Source organism: Aureococcus anophagefferens (genome assembly GCF_000186865.1).
Source record: "Aureococcus anophagefferens unplaced genomic scaffold AURANscaffold_7, whole genome shotgun sequence".
Lineage (NCBI taxonomy): Eukaryota > Pelagophyceae > Pelagomonadales > Pelagomonadaceae > Aureococcus > Aureococcus anophagefferens.
Genome location: NW_008705567.1, coordinates 2,136,745 through 2,156,067, shown reverse-complemented (window position 1 = coordinate 2,156,067; position 19,323 = coordinate 2,136,745). Strand labels below are relative to the sequence as shown.

General features: G+C 74.1%; 6 protein-coding genes across 6 annotated transcripts; 3 read left to right on the top strand and 3 right to left on the bottom strand.

Moving 5' to 3' along the window:
* Positions 1-3,003: 3,003 nt before the first annotated feature.
* Positions 3,004-3,369, bottom strand: AURANDRAFT_24910 (hypothetical protein; the record flags this gene model as incomplete). The annotated part of the gene is made up of 1 exon (XM_009037978.1): positions 3,004-3,369. A coding segment is annotated over one exon (366 nt), but the record flags the coding sequence as incomplete, so codon positions are not given.
* A 1,952-nt stretch (positions 3,370-5,321) lies between these two features.
* Positions 5,322-7,990, bottom strand: AURANDRAFT_53512 (hypothetical protein; the record flags this gene model as incomplete). The annotated part of the gene is made up of 1 exon (XM_009037977.1): positions 5,322-7,990. The coding sequence occupies one exon, from the start codon at positions 7,988-7,990 to the stop codon at positions 5,336-5,338; it is 2,655 nt and encodes an 884-aa protein (XP_009036225.1).
* A 322-nt stretch (positions 7,991-8,312) lies between these two features.
* Positions 8,313-9,731, top strand: Peptidase (the record flags this gene model as incomplete). Its single annotated transcript, XM_009037984.1, has 3 exons — positions 8,313-9,247; positions 9,305-9,530; positions 9,558-9,731. The coding sequence occupies 3 exons, from the start codon at positions 8,313-8,315 to the stop codon at positions 9,729-9,731; spliced, it is 1,335 nt and encodes a 444-aa protein (XP_009036232.1).
* A 2,627-nt stretch (positions 9,732-12,358) lies between these two features.
* NHY (hypothetical protein) lies at positions 12,359-12,928 on the top strand (the record flags this gene model as incomplete). The annotated part of the gene is made up of 1 exon (XM_009037985.1): positions 12,359-12,928. The coding sequence occupies one exon, from the start codon at positions 12,359-12,361 to the stop codon at positions 12,926-12,928; it is 570 nt and encodes a 189-aa protein (XP_009036233.1).
* Positions 12,929-15,928: 3,000 nt separating this feature from the next.
* Positions 15,929-17,090, top strand: AURANDRAFT_70163 (hypothetical protein; the record flags this gene model as incomplete). Its single annotated transcript, XM_009037986.1, has 2 exons — positions 15,929-15,945; positions 16,147-17,090. One exon carries the CDS (start codon positions 16,164-16,166, stop codon positions 16,953-16,955), a length of 792 nt encoding a protein of 263 aa, XP_009036234.1.
* Positions 17,091-17,193: 103 nt separating this feature from the next.
* AURANDRAFT_63726 (hypothetical protein) lies at positions 17,194-18,465 on the bottom strand (the record flags this gene model as incomplete). The annotated part of the gene is made up of 1 exon (XM_009037976.1): positions 17,194-18,465. One exon carries the CDS (start codon positions 18,463-18,465, stop codon positions 17,194-17,196), a length of 1,272 nt encoding a protein of 423 aa, XP_009036224.1.
* Between the last annotated feature and the right edge of the window lie 858 nt (positions 18,466-19,323).

Genomic DNA, 19,323 nt, shown 5'->3' with positions numbered 1-19,323 from the left:
CCGCGAGCACGGCGGCGTCCCGGAGGCAGGCGCGGAGGCGCCGCGCGGCCGCGGCCGCGCGCGCGGCGTCCGCGGGCGGCCCCGCGGCGACGATCGCCGCGGCGTCGTCCGCGGCGGTTGCGCGCAGGGCCGCGGCCGCGGCGCACGCGCGGCCCGCGCCGAGCGCGGCGAGGCCCGCGCGGAGGTCCGCGGCCGCGTCGACCGCGGCCGCGTCCGGTCCCGGCCGTCGGCGAGCAGCGCCGCGAGCGTCGCCCGGGCGCGGTCCCCCGGGAGCGCCGCGGCGAGCGCGCGCGCGGGCTCGGGCGCGCTCCCGCCGAGCGCGTCGAGCACCGCGGCCGCGCGCGCGGCGTCCGCCGTCGCCAGGAACGCCGCCCAGGCGCGGCCGTCGGCGACGCGCGCGAGCCACGCCGCCTGCGCGTCGCGCAGCGGCCCCGCCGCCGCGAGGGACGCCGCCGCGGCCCACGCCGCCGCGGCGGCGAGCGCCGGCGGCGCGCGACGCGGCCGCGCGGCGCAGAGGAGCGGCACGAAGGCCTCGAGCAGCTCCCGCGTCGCCGACGCGTTGCGGCCTTTGCGCGACCGCTCGACGGCCGCCGCGGCGGCGACGAGGTCGCCGTCGCCGATTTCGGGGCCCGGGAGCGCCGCGAGGGGCCCGGCGACGCGGAAGCAGCGCCGGAGCGCGCGGAGGCCGTTGGAGCCGGGCGAGAAGCCGTCGCCGCGCAGCGCGAGGCTCGCCATGGTCGCGCGCGTCGCCGGCGGCGCCGCGGCGTAGGCGGCCGCGAGGAAGGCCGTCGCGGCGCCGTCGAGCTCCGCGATGACGTCCCGCGCCCTGCGGAGCTCGCAATCGTCGAGGAGGCGGAGCGCGTCGTCGCGGACGAGGGGCCAGGGCGCCGCCGCCGGGGCGACGACGCGCCCGCCGAAGAACTCGACGAGGAAGGCCTTGCGCACGGCCGGGTTCTCGTTGCGGAGCAGGCGCCGCGCGAGCGCCGCGGCCCACGGCGGCGACAGCGGCGGCAGCGGCGCCGCGGCGCCGCCGCCGGCCGCGAAGCACGCCGCGCAGCCCGCGAAGACGGGGAAGACGAGGTGCGCGCTCGACTCGAACTCCGCGGCGGCCCAGGCGCCGAGCCAGCGCCGCCACGCGCCGACCGCGGCCTCGCCGCCGCCGCCGGCCGCGGCGGCCGCGGCGCCGCGCTCGACGACGCGGAGCGCCGCCTTGCGCAGCGCGCGGCTATGTGCGTCCTCGGCCGCGGCGAGCACGGCGGCCCAGGGCGGCGCGGCGCCCGACGCGACGAAGGGCCCGAAGGCCGCCGCCCACGCGCCGAGCGCCGCGCCCCGGTCGCGCCCCGCGGCCGCGGCCGCCGCGCACGCGTCGCCCGCGGCCCGCCAGGCGGGCGACGGCCGCGGGTCCGCGTCCGCGAGGGCCCGGAGCAGCGCCGCGGGCCGCGGGCGCGCGGCGCAGGACGCGAGCGCCGCCGCGACGACGTCCGCGAGCTCCGGCGCGCCGCCGGCCGCGCGCGCGACGGCCGCGAGCGCGTCCGCGGCGCCCGCGCCGTCCGACGACGCGGCCGCGGCCGCGGCGGCGCGCGCCGCCGCGGCCGCCGCGCTGCTGCTCCCGCAGCGCGCCGCCGCGGCCGCGACGCACGCGAGGCCCGGCGCGTCGCCGGCGCACGCGCGGCGCGCCGCCGCGGCCGCCGCCGCGCGCACGGCCGCCTCGGGCCAGTCGCCGCATCCGCGCGTCATGCGCCGCAGCGCCGCGTCGCTGAGGGGCGCGCAGGCGCCGCCGGCGCAGGCCGTGACGTCGTCGGTGTGGAGCGCACCGAGGAGCGCGTCCGCGACGGCCGCGCGCGCTGCGTCGTCTTGCGATCTGCTCAGCGTCGGTGGCAGGGTGAGCTTTTCCAGGACATCACTGCAAAATTGCACGGAATTTGCCGCACACATGCTTGCTGCGACAGCCATGCCTCGCTCGCCTAAGGCAAGCTCTTAAAGTTGAAGTTCAAGTGAAACCCTGCGTTTGCATGGATGTTCGTGGGAAAGGTTGACATCTGGTTTTCCAACGTTCGTTGATATTCAAGTTGCCACCTGCTGCAGGATCGCGTGAGTGCATCGTAACTACCGGGGCGCCTACGGCGACGCGTCGTCGTCGTTCCGGGGCAGGCAGCCCGAGAGGTAGTCGTAGTTGGCATCGAACCAGGCGCAGCCGGGGTAGGCGTCGGTGGGGACGCGGTAGACCGCGGGCGCCGCGCTGACGTTGAGCACGGCGAAGCCCGTCGCGTCCGCCCACGCGGGCCACGCCGGGAGCCCGGCGCCGTTCGGGTCGCCGGCCTTGGCGAAGTTGGCCCACCAGCCGCGCATGTTCGCGGAGACGGCCGCCTGGGCCGGCGTCGGGTCCGGTAGCGTGCCGAAGACGTACTCGATCTCCGCGGCGTGGAGCGCGAGGCCGAGGTAGGTCGGCTCGACGAAGTGGTAGATCCAGCTCCGCTCCGCGGCCTCGCTCAGCCAGAACGCGTTGCACGCATAGTTGTAGTCCGTCTCGCACCGCTGCGCGGCGTAAAAGTCGGAGCTGTAGCCGCGGCCGTCGGCGCCCGGGAAGCCGCCGGGCACGGGGAAGAGCGCGTCGAGCGCCGCGACGTGCTCCGAGTCGAACCTCGTCCGGAAGTAGTCCTCCAGCCCCTTCCCGTCCATGCCCTCGAGCGCGGCCGGATACCCGGGCACGAACATCGCGCCGTCGTTCAAGTTGAAGCCGCTGATCGTGCTCGTGTTCGGCCGCAGCAGGCCCTGGCGCGCGCGGCGGACGACGCGCCCCTTCACGAGCGCGTCGTCGATGGCCGGCGCCCAGGTGCAGGCGTCGCGGCAGGGCACGACGGTCACCGCGGCCGCGAGCGTCGCGGACGACGCGTTGAGGAGGCAGGGGACGGCGTCCGCCGCCGCGCCGCACGCGGCGGCGGTCGCGGCCGCGCGGAAGTTGCCCTCGGCCGCGGCCATGTCCTGGTAGGTCCAGAACGACCCGCTGCCGCTCTCGAGGATCGCCCGGTGGAACAGGGGCCACGCGCGTTCGATGGCCAGGAGATGGCTCACGCTGCCCGCGCCCGACGACTGCCCGAAGATCGTGACGCGGCTGGCGTCGCCCCCGAAGGCCGCCGCGTTGTCCCGGACCCACTCGAGCGCGAAGATCGTGTCGAGGAGGCCGTAGTTGCCGGTCGTGCCTTTCGGGTCGCGCGACCGGAGCCTCTCCGACCCGAGGAACCCCAGCGCGCCGAGGCGGTAGTTGACGGACACGACGACGACGTCGCCGGAGCTCGACAGTTCGAATCCGTCGTAGGCCGCGGCCGCGTTCGACCCGGAGACGAAGCAGCCGCCGTGGATCCAGACCATGACCGCCCGCGGCGGCGCCGGCGCCGACGGCGCCCAGACGTTGGCGTTGAGGCAGTCCTCGGAGACGCCGCGGCACGCGCCGTCGCGGGACCGGCTCGCGCAGCGCGCGGTGCCGTCGAAGAGGAGCGCGTCGAGCGACTGGACGCAGCCCGCGCCGTAGAGCTGGGCCTCGAAGGTCCCGCTCCAGGCCACGGCCGTCGGCGGCGCCCAGCGCAGCTCGCCGACGGGCGCCGACGCGTAGGGCACGCCGCCGAAGAAGTCGACGGCCCCGTACGCCGTCCCGGACACGCGGCCGCCCGTCGTCGTCGCCGTCGGCGCGTCGGCCGTCGGCGCGTCGGCCGCCGCCGCGTCGGCCGTCGGCGCGTCGGGCGCCGCCGCTTCGGGCGCGACGCAGATGTCGCCGCCGGTCGCGAAGCTTTTGCACGCGAGCCCGGGGCAGCACGCGAGCTTCGGCGCTTCGCGAGAGCATCGGTGCGACTTTTTGGCGCACGTCTCCGGCTCCTCGCTCGCGCGCTGCGGCGGCGTGCCCGTCTCCGGCTCCTCGCTCGCGCGCTGCGGCGGCGTGCCCGTCTCCGGCTCCTCGCTCGCGCGCTGCGGCGGCGTGCCCGGCGGCACGCAGACCCGCGCGCAGTGCCCCGGCCCCGGGAAGTTGCGCAGGTCCGCGGGGCTACAGCGCCTTTGCCACTCGCAGCCCCCGGCGGCGCACGCGAGCGCCGAGTCGACGCCGAGGCACTCGTCCGTCGCGCGGCAGCCCCGCGCCCCGTCCAGGAAGCAGCGGTTCCGCGACGCGTCCCAGGACTCCATGCTGCTCGTCAATTCGTACTCGCAGCGGTCGCCGTCCCGCGCCTCGCAGGGCACGTCGTCGACGCAGCCGGACATCGTATCCCAGACGCAATGGTCCTGGAACCGGAACACGAGGCATTCCGAGCGCGTCTTCCGAGCCGGGCACCTCGACGCGAGCGCCGCCGCGGGCAGCGCGAGAACGAGGCGGGCGCGCATTATGGATCCGCGAATCGATATACGCAGAGCTGCATGCAAAACCTCAATCTCATTCGTAACTGCATCAACGAGAGCTGCGCCTTGCAAGGTGATCTCAGCCGTGGAAGGAGCGGCTGGGCTGCAGCTCTCCCGTCCGCGTGGGAGCATCAACCTCCGCCGCAGTCCTCGTCCCGCCATGGCCACCTACGACCAGGTCGTGGGCGGCCTGCCCGGCGGGGGCCGCATGAGCCCCATCGCCAAGCCCTACGACCCGCCGGACGCGCCCGACAAGCCGGACCCGCGGAGCCCGCGGAGCCAGGTCGGCGAGCGCGCGACGGACACGCTGAAGGAGCTCGCGGCCGAGGGTCGGCGGCGGCCGCGGCCGCGGCGGCGCAAGAAGGGCCCGGGGCCCGAGGCGCCGCGCGAGCGGTCGGGCAGCGCGTCGCGCCTCGACACGCTGCGCCTCGACGAGTTCGAGAAGCGCCGCCTGGACGACTTCGAGCGGCGCGCGGCCGTCGAGGCCGAGGTCATCGCCGGGCGGCGGCTCCCGGAGGTCGAGGAGCCCCAGAGCGACTGGCTTTTCTCCTACCTCGGCTGCTCCGTCGGCTGCACGGGCGTCGCCTACCCGCAGCTCACGAGCACGCGCGCCATCGCGTCGAGCCGGTCCGCGTCCTGGGACGGCACGGACCTCGACCCGGAGAGCGACGAGGAGGTCATCACGGACGTCGAGCTCTTCGTCGTCGCGCACCGCGACCAGCCGCCGCCGCCGCCGCGCCGCAAGGGCGCCCCGCCGCCGCAAGCCTCGTCGTCCGACGACGACGGCCCGGGCGCCGCGCCGGAGCCCGACGCGAGCCTCGAGGCCGCGCGCGCCGCGCACCGCGCGCTCGCCGCTGCCAAAGCAACCGACGACCACTTCTCCGGCTAGCCCCCGACCCGCCCGCGACCTCTGCTGTTCCCTTCCCCGAGTGTATAGGCCCTTTTGTCTCGATTACGCCTTGGCGCGGAAGCGCGCGAGCGCGCCGACGTCCGCCTCCTCGCCGCGCTGGTCCGCGGCGGAGCCGAAGACGGCGGCGGGGATGGGCTTCACCGCGAGGCCCACGAGGGTCCCCTCGCCCTCGTCGTCGTCGTCGTCGTCGTCGAGGTCGATCTCGTTGGGGTCCGCGGCCTTGGCCTGCGGCGCGGCGGCCGCGGCGTCGACGATGCGCGCGGCCTGGCGCTCGAGCGCCTCCATCTCCGTCTCCGCCGCGCCGCCCTCGTCCGCGCCGCGCTTGACGCCGCGGCCCGCGTCGTCGCCGGCGCCGCCGCCGTCGAGCTTCGCGCGCGCCTCCGCGTCCGTCATCACGGGCATGTCCGTCTTGAGGAGGTTGTCCGCCGCGTAGACCGCGCCGCTCCGCGCCGTCTCCACGGACCGCTTCACGCGCAGCATGTCGCGGAACGTGTCCTCGTTGCCGTGGTGCACCTCGAAGTCGCGCCACGTCGCCCAGTAGTGGTCGTCGAGGTTCGGGTCGGCGAACTGCGCGCCGTGCGCGAGCACGCCGCGCGCGCGGTCGACCTCGCCGAGCGCCCGCTCCAACGCCGCGAACTTGAGGCACATGCGCGTGACGTCGCCGTCGCGGCGGAGCGCGGCGACGGCGGCCTCGTAGACGGGCCGCGCCTTGGCGGCGCCGAACGCGCGTTCCACTTTCGCCGCGTAGAGCGCGTAGGCGTCGAACTGGGCCTCGTCCGGCGCGGCCTGGGCCGCGCGCTCGTAGACGGCGGCGGCGCGCCGCGCGAGGCCGTGCGTCTCCTCGAGCTTCGCGTAGTCGACGTAGAGCTTCGCCGCGTCCGCGGGCGGCGCCTTCCGGAGCGCCTGCTCGTAGAGGTCGCGCGCGCGCTCCAATTTCGAGCCGCCGAAGCGCGCCACGAAGGCGCCGAGGTAGGCGGACCAGAGCTCGCGCACGTGGGGCCAGCGGAAGAGCGCGACGCCTCTCTCGTAGGCGCCGAAGGACGCCTCGTGGTAACCGGCGTCGTCGAGCATGCGCGCGTAGTTGAGGACGATGGCCGGCGTCGCGACCTTCAATTCGAGGCAGCGGTCGTAGGCCGCGCGCGCCTCCTCGAGCGTGCCCAGGGACTCCTCGAGGTCGAGGTAGAGCGCCCAGACCTTGGGGTTGCGGTGCACGCGGTCGGCCGCCGCCGCGGCGGCGCCGCCGCCGCCGCGGCGCCGCCGCGCGAGCGCCGGCGGCTCGACGCAGGCGCGCCGCGCGACGTCGAGCGCCGCGTCGTGGTGGCCGCCCCGCAGCTCCATCTCCGCCCACGCGCAGTAGACGGCCGCGAGGTCGTCCGCGCCGCGAAAGTCCGCCGCGCACGCCTTGTCGAAGACGACGCGCGCGTTCGCCAGGTCGCCGCGGTCCTCGTAGTAGCGCGCGAAGGCGATCCACAGCGATTCGACCTTGCCCGTGGCCCGCGCCGGGTCCACGGTCTTGACCGCGTCGCCGTAGCACGCGACGGCCTCCGCGGGGTCGTCGGCGACGAGCGCGGCGCGCGCGTGCCACTCCTTGACGTTGTGCGGGTTCTGGCGCAGCACGACGGAGCTCAAGAGCAGCGGCCGCCGCGTCATGAGGCGCTCGAGGCGCGCGAGGCGCAGCTCGAGGTCGAGCTCGTCCGTGACGCGGAACGTGCCGATGTCGGGCGGCGCCTCCTCCTCCTCGGAGTCGCCGCCGCCGTCCTCCAGCAATTTCATCTTCGCCGCGATGACGCTCTCCTCGAACTGGGCGTAGGCGTCGAACGCCAGGGAGAAGTCGCGCACCGTGACGACCGTCGTCACGGCCTCCTCGTAGACGTCGCGCGCGTCCTCGAAGTCGCCCAAACGGATGTAGTAGTCCGCGAGCTTGCACCAGAGCTTGCCCACCTCGTCCGTGAAGCGCGCGAGGCCGCTGCGAATCAACGCGTCCACGTCCAGGGACCGCGGCGCGGCCTCGGGGTGCGCCGCGCAGAGGTCGCAGAGCCGCATCCACAACTGGTGCCGGCTCTTGCCCGACGGGGAGGCGAAGTCGTCGTCCTCGCAGATCTTGACGAGCTCGACGATGGCGTCGCCGTGGCGGCCCTGGGCCGCGAGGTAGTCCACGAAGGCCTCGCGGCCGTTGGGCTCGTACATGACCCAGCGCCGGTGCGCGATGACCGCGGCCTCGACGACGCCGAACTCCGACGCCCATTCCACAAACTCGGGCCAGACGTGGTGGTGCTGCGTGATCGGCAGCGCCATGAGGCAGCGGTCGAAGGCGCGCCGCACCTCGCTCCCGAGGCCCATCTTCCGTAGACACGCGAGGTAGTCGAGCCAGATCCGCGGGAACTTGTTGCACGACAGGAGCGCGCGCTCGTAGGCGCCGACGAGCGTCTTCGCGCGGCCGCTCGTCGTCCAGCGGTCGCGCACGGCGACCTCGAGCTCGCCGAGGTACGCGTACCAGAGCTTGTAGCTCCGCGGCACGAGCCGGAGCGCGCGCTCGAAGATGAGCCGCCGCTCGCCGTGCGCGCTGTCGTTCTTCGCCTCGAGGTACGCGAGCCAGGCCTTGACGCTGAAGGGGTTCCGCGTCACCTCCGCCTCGTGGGCGCAGTGGTCCACGCCCGCGAGCAGCGCCTCGAGGCGCTGAGCGGGCGTCGCGGGCATGTTTTGCTGCCTATCTGCTGTCTCGGCGGCGCGGCGCGGCGGGAACCCGCGGCGCGGCGGGAGAATCGGCGGTCGCGGCGCGGCGACGGCGCGCGTGCACGGTCGCGGCGCGGCGACGGCGGGCGCGCGGTCGCGGGCGACGGCGAGGTGCGCGACGGCGTCGGCGGCGAGGCTGCGGCAATGTCGGCGCGAGCGCGAGGCCGCCCACCACAGCCGTCGTCCGCCGCCTGGCACCCACAGCCGTCGCCTGGCACCACAGCCGTCGTCCGCGTCCGTCGCCTGGCGTCGACCGCTGCCCCGCCGAGAAGCTCGTCAGGACACCATGTCGGCCTCGAAGAAGCGCAAGGTCGACGACCCGCTCGCCGCGCTCGTGCGGCGCGCCGTGGCGCTGCGGCGCGAGCTCCACGCCTACCCGGAGCCCGGCTTCGAGGAGAAGGAGACGCAGCGGCGCATCCGGGCGGTGCTCGCGGAGCTCGACGTCTGCGCGGACGCGCGGACCTGCGCGGAGACGGGCTTGGTCGCCGACATCGCGGGGCCCGTCGGGAAGAAGCCTCCGACCGACAAAAACGCGGTCCGCTGCGTCGCGCTCCGGTCGGACATGGACGCGCTGCGCATGACGGAGAAGAACGAGTGCCTGGCGCACCGGTCGCGGCACGAGGGCGTCGCGCACATGTGCGGCCACGACGGCCACATGGCGTCGCTCGTGCTCGCGGCGGCCCTCGTCGCGCGGCGCAAAGACCGGCTGCCCGCGGGCGCGAGCGTGCGCCTGCTCTTCCAGCCGGCCGAGGAGGGGCCCGGCGGCGCGCTGCCCATGATCATGGACGGCGCCCTGGAGGGCGTCGACGAGTGCTACGGCTTCCACAACTGGCCGTCGTTCCCGCTCGGCGAGGTCCACGTCAAGCCGGGGGCGCTCATGGCCCACGTGTCCGAGTTCACCATCATCGTGAAAGGCAGTGGGTGTCACGCGTCCCAGCCCCACGCGGGCGTCGACGCGGTCCTCGCCGGCAGCGCCGTCGTGCAGGCGCTGCACACCATCACGTCCCGGTCGACGCGGTCCGACGAGAACGCGGTCGTCTCCGTGACGCAGTTCCACGCGGGCGAGGCGACGAACGTGCTGCCGGATTCGGCCGTGTTGAAGGGCACGATCCGCGACCTCGACCCGGCGGTCTTCGACTTGATCGAGAAGCGCATCACCGAGGTCAGCGCGGGCGTCGCGGCGGGCTACGGCGCGACGGCGGAGGTGAAGATCGACTCCATGTGCCCCCCGGGGTCAGTGTACTTTCTCTGAGTTTCCACGAACGCCCATCTTCCCAGGTACCCGGTGGTCTTCAACCACGCCGCGTCCTACGACCACGTCGTCGCCGCCGCGGGCGACCTGGGGCTGCCCGTGTCGGCCGCGGGGCTGCCCATGCTCGGCGCCGAGGACTTCGCGTACCTCATCGACGAGAAGATGGGCGGCGTTCCCGGCTGCTTTTTTTTCGTCGGCGGCAAGGAGGACGCCGTGACGAAGCTCGCGGCGCTCGACGTGAATCTGCCCGAGGTGTGCGCCAAGGTGCCGGCGGCCAAGGCGGCCAAGGTCGGCGCCGCGTCGGCCCTCCGCTCCAACTGCATGTGCCACGCGACGGCCTACGACTTCAACGACAACATCATCCCCGTCGCCGCGAAGATGTACGTGAAGATCCTCGAGCGCCGCCTCGGCTGCGCGCTCTACACGGACGACGAGCTCGCGGGGTTGCAGTAAAGGCACTTCAAACCTTCGTTCAATCTTGAAGGCTTCGCCGATTTCTTGCCTCGGCTTTCCTAGCCTTTCGAAGCTTATGCGGATAGCCGCTGACTGGCGCTCTCCAGATCGCATCACCAACTAGCCTCGGCCCATTCAAGAACAACACGATGGCCACCCGCCGCCTGCTCGCCGACGTGCACCCGTCGCCGACGCTCATCCTCGGCAAGGAGATGACCGTGCTCGAGGCGGCGGAGCTCATGACGAGCGCGCGCACGAACGCGGGCATCGTCCAGGACGCGAAGACGGGCGCGCTCGTCGGCATCCTCACGGACTCGGACGTGTCCATCAAGGTCATCGCCGGCGGCCGGGGCCTGGCGGCGACGCGCGTCGGCGACGTCATGACGCCGCGGCCGCTCTGCTGCCGCACGGACGAGACGGCGACGCACGCGCTCGGCGTCATGGCGAGCAAGCGCGCGCGCCACCTGCCCCTGCTCGACGCCGAGGGCGGCGTGAGCGGCATGCTCGACATCACCAAGGTGCTCTACGACGCCATCGCGGTGCTCGAGGACCGGAAGCAGAAGTCGCAGAACCGCTTCTGGTTCCAGGCCGGCGCGCCGTCGCTCAAGATCCCGAGCCTCGCCGACGCGCTGCGCGACCGGCCGCCGCCGGCGACCTGCGCGCCCGGCGACGCGCTCAGCGCCGTCTTCGAGGGCCTCACGCGGACGCGGCGATCCGTGCTCGTGCTCGGCGGCTCCGGCGAGCTCGTGGGCATCCTCTCCAAGTCCGACGTCGCCAAGGTCGCGCTCCGCGTCGTCCGCGGCGGCGGCGGCGAGCGGGCGATCGGTACGCTCAAGGCGGCCGACGCCATGACCGCGCGGCCGGACCACGTGTCGAGCGAGAAGACGGTCCTCGACGCGCTCCACCGCATGCACGACGGCAAGCACGCGTCGCTGCCCGTGCTCGACGCGGCGACGGGCGCGCCCCTGGGCGTCGTCGACGTGCTGGACCTCATCGACGCCACGGACGTGCACCACGGCGGCTCCCAGGACTGGCTCGGGGAGCTCTTCCAGGGCGGCCCGCGGCCGCGCGCGGCGAGCGGCGGCCTCGGCGACGACGACGACGTCGTCGCCGTCGCGGACGCCGTCGTCGTCGACCCCGCGGACGTGCCGCCGCCGGCGGCGGCGATCCCCGAGGCGAGCCTGCCCGAGACGGCGGAGATCCGCAACAGCATCTCGTCGACGGCGTACCTCCCGGCCAAGGTCACGGCGCCGGCGGCCCTCGTCGGCTACGTGCTCACGCGCGGCCGCGAGTCCGTCCGCGTCGACGCGTCGGGCTCCTTCGAGGACCTCGTCGCCGCGGCGAAGCAGGCCTTCGGCTTCGACGGCGAGGCGACCGTGACCTTCGAGTTCTCGGACGCGCACTCGCACCTCAAGGTCGCCGGCGACTCGTCCCTCAAGGCCGCCCACCACATGCACGACGGCGACGCGCTCCCCCTCGCCGTCGTCGCCGCGGCGCCGCCGGCGACGCGCGGCGCCGTCGTCCCGCTCCTCGCGGCGGCCGCGCTCGCCGCCGCGGCCGTCGTCCTCGCGAAGCGCAAGTGAGGCGGCGCGTGTGTGCATACAGCACGCTTACTTCCTTCGTTGAACATTTGATTGAATGCTCCTTGAATATGGAGCAACTGAGTTGTGCGGCAGCGGTCGTGAAACATGCGGTCTGCGATGCTGTTCTCGCGCAGCGAATGCATGCGCCTGCGGCTGGGCGCCGCGACGCGAGGCGGTGCGCAGCTGCGCGCCGCGACGCGAGCGTGCATGATAGCGCGCGGCGGTTCGAGGCTCCTGGGCGCCGCGACGCGAGGCAGTGCGCGGCTCCTCGCCTCGCTGCCCTTCGACGACGGCTGCGGTCAGTGGCCCGTCGGCGTCGGCAAGGGCGCGCTGGCGCCCGGGTTCGGCGGCGTCCACGACGCGGGCGCCGTGGCCGCGCTCCTCGAGACGCGGCTCGACACGACGGACAGGCCCTACGGCTACGCGGAGCGGACGACGCACGCGCTCCTCGTCCTGCTCGTGTCGAAGCGGCTCGTCGCCGTCGACCAGCTGCGCCGCGCGGTCGAGGGCCTCCACCCGGCGCACTACGCCTCGTTCTCCTACTACCAGAAGTGGGCCGCGGCCATGGCGCAGCTCGGCCTCGAGGCGGGGCTCCTCAACGAGCGCGAGTGGGCCGACGCGCTCGCGGGCGCGGAGGCGCGCGCCGCGGCGCCGCGCTTTTTCGTCGGCGACGGCGTCGTCGTCCGCGAGGACTCGCTGGCGGAGCGCTGGCGCAAGCCGCACCACCGCGTGCCGGGTTACGCGCTCGGCGCGCGCGGCGTCGTCGTCGCCGTCTGCGGCGCCTTTCCGGACCCGGAGGTGCTGGCGTTCGAGGGGCCGGGCGCCGACGCGCCGGCGCGCCACCTCTACCGCGTCCGCTTCTCGGGCCTCCTAGATGGGCGCGACACCGTCGACGTGGAAGTCTACGACCACTGGCTGCGGCCGGACGCCGGCGCGCCGACGGGCGGCGGCCACGAGCAAAAAGGCCACGCCCACGGGTCTCGCGGCGACGCCGAGGCCGCGGCGCTCGACGAGGAGGACGACGACGGCCCGGGGCGCCGGCTCATGGACGCGCTGGCCGCGGCGCTCGTCGAGAACGGGGTCGTCACGCGCGGCGAGCTCCGCGACGCCGTCGAGCGCATCGACGCGCTGGGCGTCGCCGCCGCGGGCCCGCGGCTCGTGGCGCGCGCGTGGGTCGACGACGGCTTCCGCCGGCGGCTCCTCGAGGACGCGACCGCCGCCGCCGCGGAGCTCGGCATCGCCGCGGCGAACGCCACGGCTCCGACGGTGTTGACCGCCCTCGAGAACACCAACGACGTCCACAACCTCGTCGTCTGCACCCTGTGCTCGTGCTACCCGCTCTCGATTTTGGGGTTGAGCCCGCCGTGGTACAAGGACCGCGTCTACCGCGCGCGCGCCGTCCGCGACCCGCGGCGGCTGCTGCGAGAGGCCTTCGACCTCGCGGTGCCCGAGGCCACGACGGTGCGCGTCCACGACTCCACCGCGGACCTGCGCTACATCGTCCTCCCGAAACGGCCCGAGGGCGCGGCGGGCTGGGCCGAGGCGGACCTCGCGGCGCTCGTCACCCGGGACGCCATGATCGGCGTCGCCGCGCCGCGCGCGCCGCCGGGCTAAGCGTGGGCGTCTCGCGTCGACGTCCGAGTCGCGGCTGCCACTGGCAGGAGGCCGACGGCGAGGCCTACGGCGTGCGGGCACCAGTCTCATCGAGAGACGACCCCCGGCCGGGAAGCGGCGACCCGCAGTGGACGGCCTCTTTTGCTGCCCCCGACGCCTGTCGCGCCGCCGCACGCACTCGTGTTTGCTGCCCCCAGACGCCTGCCGCGCCGCCTCGCGCACTCGTGTGGCCTTATTTAAGCTTCGCCGTCGACGCAGAGCTGCGAAGGATGCTCTCGCAGACGTTGCGCCGCGTCGCGCGGCCGGCCCTGCGGTCGGCGACGCCGGCGCCCCTCCGCGCCCTCTCCACGGTGACGGAGACGTCGGCGCCGACGGTGGCGGACATCACGGTGCACATCACCTTCATCGACCACGAGGGGTCGCGGGCCATCGTGCCCGGGCGCATCGGCATGACCATCAGCGACGTCGCGGCGCTCCACGGCATCGACATCGGCCCGACGTGCGGCGGCGGCGTCGTGGACAAGGTCCACAGCGAGGTCTGGACCGAGGACCTCTTCGGCGAGGGCGTGAACCTGGGCTACGACCACGTGAAGATCCCCCAGGTCTGGCTCGAGAAGGTCCGACCGCGCGGCGACTGGGAGCTCGAGCTCCTGAAAAACTACTGGGACGAGGACGACATCGAGGACTCGTCGCGCCTCGGGTCGCACGTCGTCCTCGACAAGGCTCTCGACGGCATCCAAGTCTTCATCCCCGACGGCATCCCCGTCGAGGGCTCGCTCTAGGCGCCGCCGCGCCCGGATTTTCCGCGCGCGCGCGACTCTAAGGGCCTTCGCCGCAGCATTGTCGGACGATGGTAGTTGTCGCGTTTTACCGGCGCAGAGATGGAGGTGTGATGCGTGATGGGAGCGCACCGCGCCCGTCCCGACCCCCGGCTTGTTGAAGCACGAGTGAAATAACTCGGGCGCTTCTCGGGCTCTAGCCACGATGCGGCGGCGCGGGGCGAGCGGCGCAGCCGCCCTCATCATCCTCTTTGCGAGGGTCGTCGCCGAGGATTACTACGGCGGCGACGTGATCCAGGGCGGCCACTTCATGGACGACGAGATGCCGCTCATGGACGACGAATGCCCGGACGATTCCTTCGACGTGCGGAACCGGCGTCGCCTTCACCGGGGCGCGCGCGGCGGGGCGCGCGCGCGGCCGCGCGGCGCGGCGGGCGGCGGGGCCGGGGCTCGTCCGGCGCGCGCGGTCGGCCCCGCGGCCGGGGTGCCGCGCGCGCGCGCGCGCGCGGATTCGCGCGAGGCGCCGGTTCCGTCGCAGGACGCGGCGCTGGCCGTCGCGCGCGAGTTCGTGCTGAGCAACGCGGGCGACGGCGCCGAGAGCTGCGGCGCCGGCGGCGACGACTACGGCGACGTCGACGCCTACGGCGCGTTCCGCGCGGCCGCGTCCGCGGCCGCGGGCGTCGAGAAGGCGACGGCGCTGGCGATCGTGCTCCTCGTCATCGAGCACGGCGCGGCGCCCTTCGACGACCCGGAGGTCGTCGCCCTCTGCCGGTCCCTGGACCCGGACGCGCGGGAGAGCCTCGTGTCGTCGCTCGAGGAGTATTTCGGCGACTTTTACGACTCCGCGGCCGTCGAGCTCGGCGCGCTGCGGTACGCGCTGCTCTCGAACGAGGAGAAGCGCGCGGCCATGGCGGAGATGTCGGCCCACGGCTACGACGCGCTGCCCGAGGAGGCGAGCTTCCTGCTGGAGCGGCTCGGCGGCGGCGGCTTCTTCGAGGACGACGACGTCGTCGAGCTGTGGATCGACGTGCTCTTCTTCCTCCTCGTCTTCGGCGCGCTCTGCGCGCTGAGCGCCATGCTCCGGCGGGCCTACTCGCTCGCCGCGCGGGCGCGGGCGCTCCGGGCCTCGGAGCGCGAGGAGGCGCGGGAGAAGGAGGCCGCGGAGGAGAAGGCGTCGCGGCGGCGGCGCCGCGGCGAGGCGCGGTCGGGCGCGAAGAAGCCCCCCCCCAGGCCGCGGCCCAAGAGCCCCGAGCGCCCCGGCGACGACGCGGCGCCGTCGAGCGCGAGCAGCTCGTCGAGCTCGTCGGACGACGACGCGCCGGAGGCCAACGGCTTCGGCGCCGCGGCCGCGGCGCCGCGGCATCGGAACGGCGGCGCCGCGGCGCGCGGCGGCCGGCCCAAGGCCAAGGCGCGCGAGGCCGCGCGCGCGGCGCCCGCGGCGCCGCCGACGCCCCGGGCGGACAAGAAGAAGGCGCCGAAGGGCGAGCCCAAGGCCGCGGAGCGGCGGTCGCGCGGCGACGAGCGGCGGCTCAAGGCCGCGGCGCGCGCCGAGCGCGACAAGGCGTCGAGCCCGCGGCCGCCCCAGCCCGCCGCGGCGCCGGCGCCGGCTTCCCGGGTCAACGCCTGGGCGGCGCCGGACCCGCCGCGGCCGGCGCCGCAATCCGCGCCGGGCCTCGGCTCGCCGCCGGCCGCGCCGCGGTCGCCGCGGGGCGTCGCGCCGCGCGCGGCGCCGCGGCCGCCCGACGTCGCCGCGTCCGTCAAGGTGCTGCCCGTGCCCCCCGGGGCGACGGGCGCGTCGACCGCGGCGGCGTCGCCTACGTCGACTTCGCGACGCGGAACTGCGCGGTGGCCGCGGCCTTCGACGCGCACGGCCGGCCCCTCTTCGCGGGCGGCGACGCCGTGTCCTGCATCGTCCGCGAGCGGTCCAACTCCCTCGACGGGCCGCCGCCGCCGGCCTTCCCGGCCTTCGGGGGCTTCGGCGACGGCGTCCAGAGCGACCTCCGCGCGGACGCGCCGGCCTTCGGCGAGCGGCCCTTCGCGGCCGAGGACGACGGCCTCGACCGCCTCCCGGCGGGGGTCCTCTGAGTCCGCGGCGTAAATCGGCGCCCAGCACGAACATCCGCTTAGCCTTCTAGGCGACGTCAACGTCCATTGCGAGCTGGGGCCTCAAGCCAATGTTGAAGAAGCTTTTGTCCGAGCCTGAGAGCGGCGCGCAGCTCTCAGTTTTTGAAAGGACCTGTCCGATGCCTGCGTCCTTTGTAGCCCCGCGCGCACCGCGACGCGCGCGCCGAGAGAGTGCGCGGCGACGCGCAAAGGACGCCGCCCGGCCGCGGGCACACGCGCGCCGCGCGCGCGCGACTTTTCGGGGCGCCGCGCGCGATTTGAACGCCCTCGGCGACCCGACCCCCCCTTGCCGACCCGCGCCGCCCCCCGCCGCAGACCCGCACGCCAGCACCATGTTCGAAGCCACCCTCAACAAGGCGAGCACGCTCAAGAAGCTGATCGACGCGATCAAGGACCTCGTGACCGACGGGAACATCGAGGTGAGCGAGACGGGCATGAACCTGCAGGCGATGGACTCGAGCCACGTGTCGCTCGTGTCGCTCGTGCTCCACACGGACATGTTCGAGCACTTCCGCTGCGACCGCGCCGTGACGCTGGGCATCAACCTGCCCAACTTCGCGAAGATCCTCAAGTGCAGCGGCAACGACGACAGCGTGACGCTCAAGGCGCAGGACGACGGCGAGAACCTGTCCATCGTCTTCGAGTCCGAGGGCCAGGAGCGCGTCTCCGAGTTCGAGCTCAAGCTCATGGACATCGACGCCGAGTCCCTGGGCATCCCGGACCAGGAGTACAACACGACGATCAAGATGTCGTCGTCCGAGTTCCAGCGCATCGTCCGCGACATGACGGTCCTCGGCGACACGTGCTCCATCGGCTGCACGAAGGAGGGCGTCAAGTTCTCCGTCCACGGCGACCTCGGCGCGGGCCACATCACGCTCCGGTCCAACGCGTCCGTCGACAAGGAGGACGAGGCCGTCGAGATCCAGATGGAGGAGCCCGTCGAGCTCAACTTCGCGCTCCGCTACCTCGGCTTCTTCACGCGCGCCACGCCCCTCTGCGGCCGCGTCAACATCTCCATGTCGCCCGACGTGCCCATCGTCATCGCCTACCACATCGGCGACAAGGACGCCGAGGGCGCCGGCTCGCTCTCCTACTACCTCGCGCCCAAGATCGACGAGGAGTAGGCGGCGCCGCGGAAAAGAAGAAAAAAGGCCCGAGAGGCCGGACTCCGGCGCCGCGCGGGCCCCAAGTTAACGCACGACCGAAAACGGGGCGTAGTACGACCGGTGAGTGCGCGCGCGCATGCGTGCGGCCGCGCATTGATTACTAGTACGACGACACTGGCAAGGGCAACTCGTAGTGCGACCGGCGAGCGCGCGCGCGCATGCGTGCGGCCGCGCGTTGATGAACCACCAGACGACCTTACGACGCCGGCCTCCGCCAGAGCGCGCGCCACCCGAGGGGCGGCTCCGTGAAGTCCTGCCGCGCGTACGCGGCCGTCGCGTCGAAGCGGAAGGGGGACAGCGCCTCCAGCACGAGCCCCGTGCCGTCGAAGGCGCGCTCGACGTCGGCCCGCGCCACGCGCACGGGCCCGCGCTCGTCGGGCTCGTCCGCGTTGCCGCAGAGGACCATGAGCCGCCCCCCGGGCCGCACGAGCGCGCCGTAGAACGCGCGCGCCGCGGCCTCGTCGACGCCGCGGACGCAGTGCCAGGTCTGGGCGTCGAAGACGAAGTCGAAGGTGCCGAGCTTCGCCGCGGCGCCCGGCGCGAGGACGTCGCCGACGACCGCGCGCGCGTTCTCCAGGTCCCGCGCGCGCTCGTTCGCCGCGTCCGCGGCGCCCTGGACGACGTCGACGCCGAGCGCTTCGTCGAAGCGCGCCGCGAGGGCCGCCAGGTTCTCGCCCGTGCCGCAGCCGACGTCCAGCGCCCGCGCGCCCCGCGGCGCGGCCTCGAGGTAGCGCGCGAGTTCTGCGTAGGCCTCGCCCGACCGCCAGGGGAGCGCGTCGAGCGTCGGCGCCGCGCCCGGCGGCAGGTGCGGCGCGTGCGCGCTGTTGTAGAAGCCGCGCCACTTGCCGAGGCGCCGCCAGCGCGCGTCGTCCGCCGCCGACAGCGACGCGGCGTCGTACCGTCGCAGGTCGAGCGTGCCGTCGGTCCGCGCCGCGCGCCAGTAGTCCGGGTGGTATTTGGACGTGATCACGCGGGCCCCCGCGCGCACGTAGGGCTCGAGCAGGTCGCGCACCTCGCTCCGGCAGACGAGCTTGGGGATGAGGTGCATGTAGACGACCAGCCGCGCGGCTTCGACGCCGGCGACGTGGCGCGGCATGTCGAAGAGGTCGCAGGTGACGTACGTCGCGGCGTGGCCGTCGACGGGCGGCGCCGCGGCTCGACGCGCCGCGGCGACCTCGGCCTCGCAGCAGTCGATGCCCAGGCACGCGCAGCCGACGGTCGCGTGGACGAGGTTCGTCACCGCGCCGACGCCGCAGCCCAGGTCCACGAAGACGTCGTCGCGCGCCACGTCGCCGAGCCGCGCGGCTGCGAGGGCCGTCTCCCGCGGCGTCGTCACGTGCGACGCCACGGCGGACAGCGTGCCGTAGGGGTAGGTCTGCGTGTCGTCCTCGAAGGCCTCGGCGAAGGGCCAGAAGTGGGCCTCGTCGTCGCTGTCGCTGCTGTCTTGGGCGGCGGCGAGGGAGGCCATGTTTGGATGGCGACGGCGTCGATTGCTAGGCGAGCGGCGCGATGCTATCCGTGTGTGGTGATGGCTTTGCTGCCAGGCCACGGCGAGCGGCGCGATGAAGCTAATGAGGCGCATGCATCACGTCTGGAGCGTCGCCTTGCTCCACAGTTGCAAGAAAGTCGGAGCTGAAGCCTCGGAGCACTCGCTGAAGTTTCATTGAGGCTGCAGTCGGCCGGAGCCGGCAACGCCGGCGTCGGCGATCCGCGCGACGACGTGACGGTGGCAACGTTCCGACGTCGCGGAGCTTTTTTTCGACCGAGCCTCGCTCTCGCCACACCATGGGCTCCGCGTCGAGCGCGCCCAAGGCCGCCGCGGCGGCCGTCGACCCCTCGCCGGCGCCGCCGAAGCGGCGGGGCAGCCTCAGCAAGGTGGAGATCCCCGGCGCCGTGACGCCCAAGGCCGCCGAGGGCGTCATGCTGTCCATCGTGACGAACAAGACGGAGCGCAAGCTCTTCGAGACCTACCTGGCCAACGAGTTCTGCGAGGAGATCATCCGCTTCTGGAAGGCGACGGAGACCTTCCAGCGCCACGCGCTCAAACTCGCGCGCGTCAAGCAAGCGTCGGCGGCCGACGCTCCGCCGGAGTCCGTCGCCCTGGCCCACCCGCACCTCCTGCGCTCCGCCGAGGCCATCTACGCCAAGTACCTCGCGCCCGGCGCGCCCGAGCCCGTCAACGTCTCGGCCAAGGTCTCGGCCGCGGTCCGGAGGGCGCTCGACGGCGGCGCGGTGTCCCCCGACCTCTTCGTCAAGTGCAAGAAGCAGCTCCTGTCCATCCTGAGCCAGGGCGACAAGTTCCGGGGCTTCGCCCAGTGGGCCGACA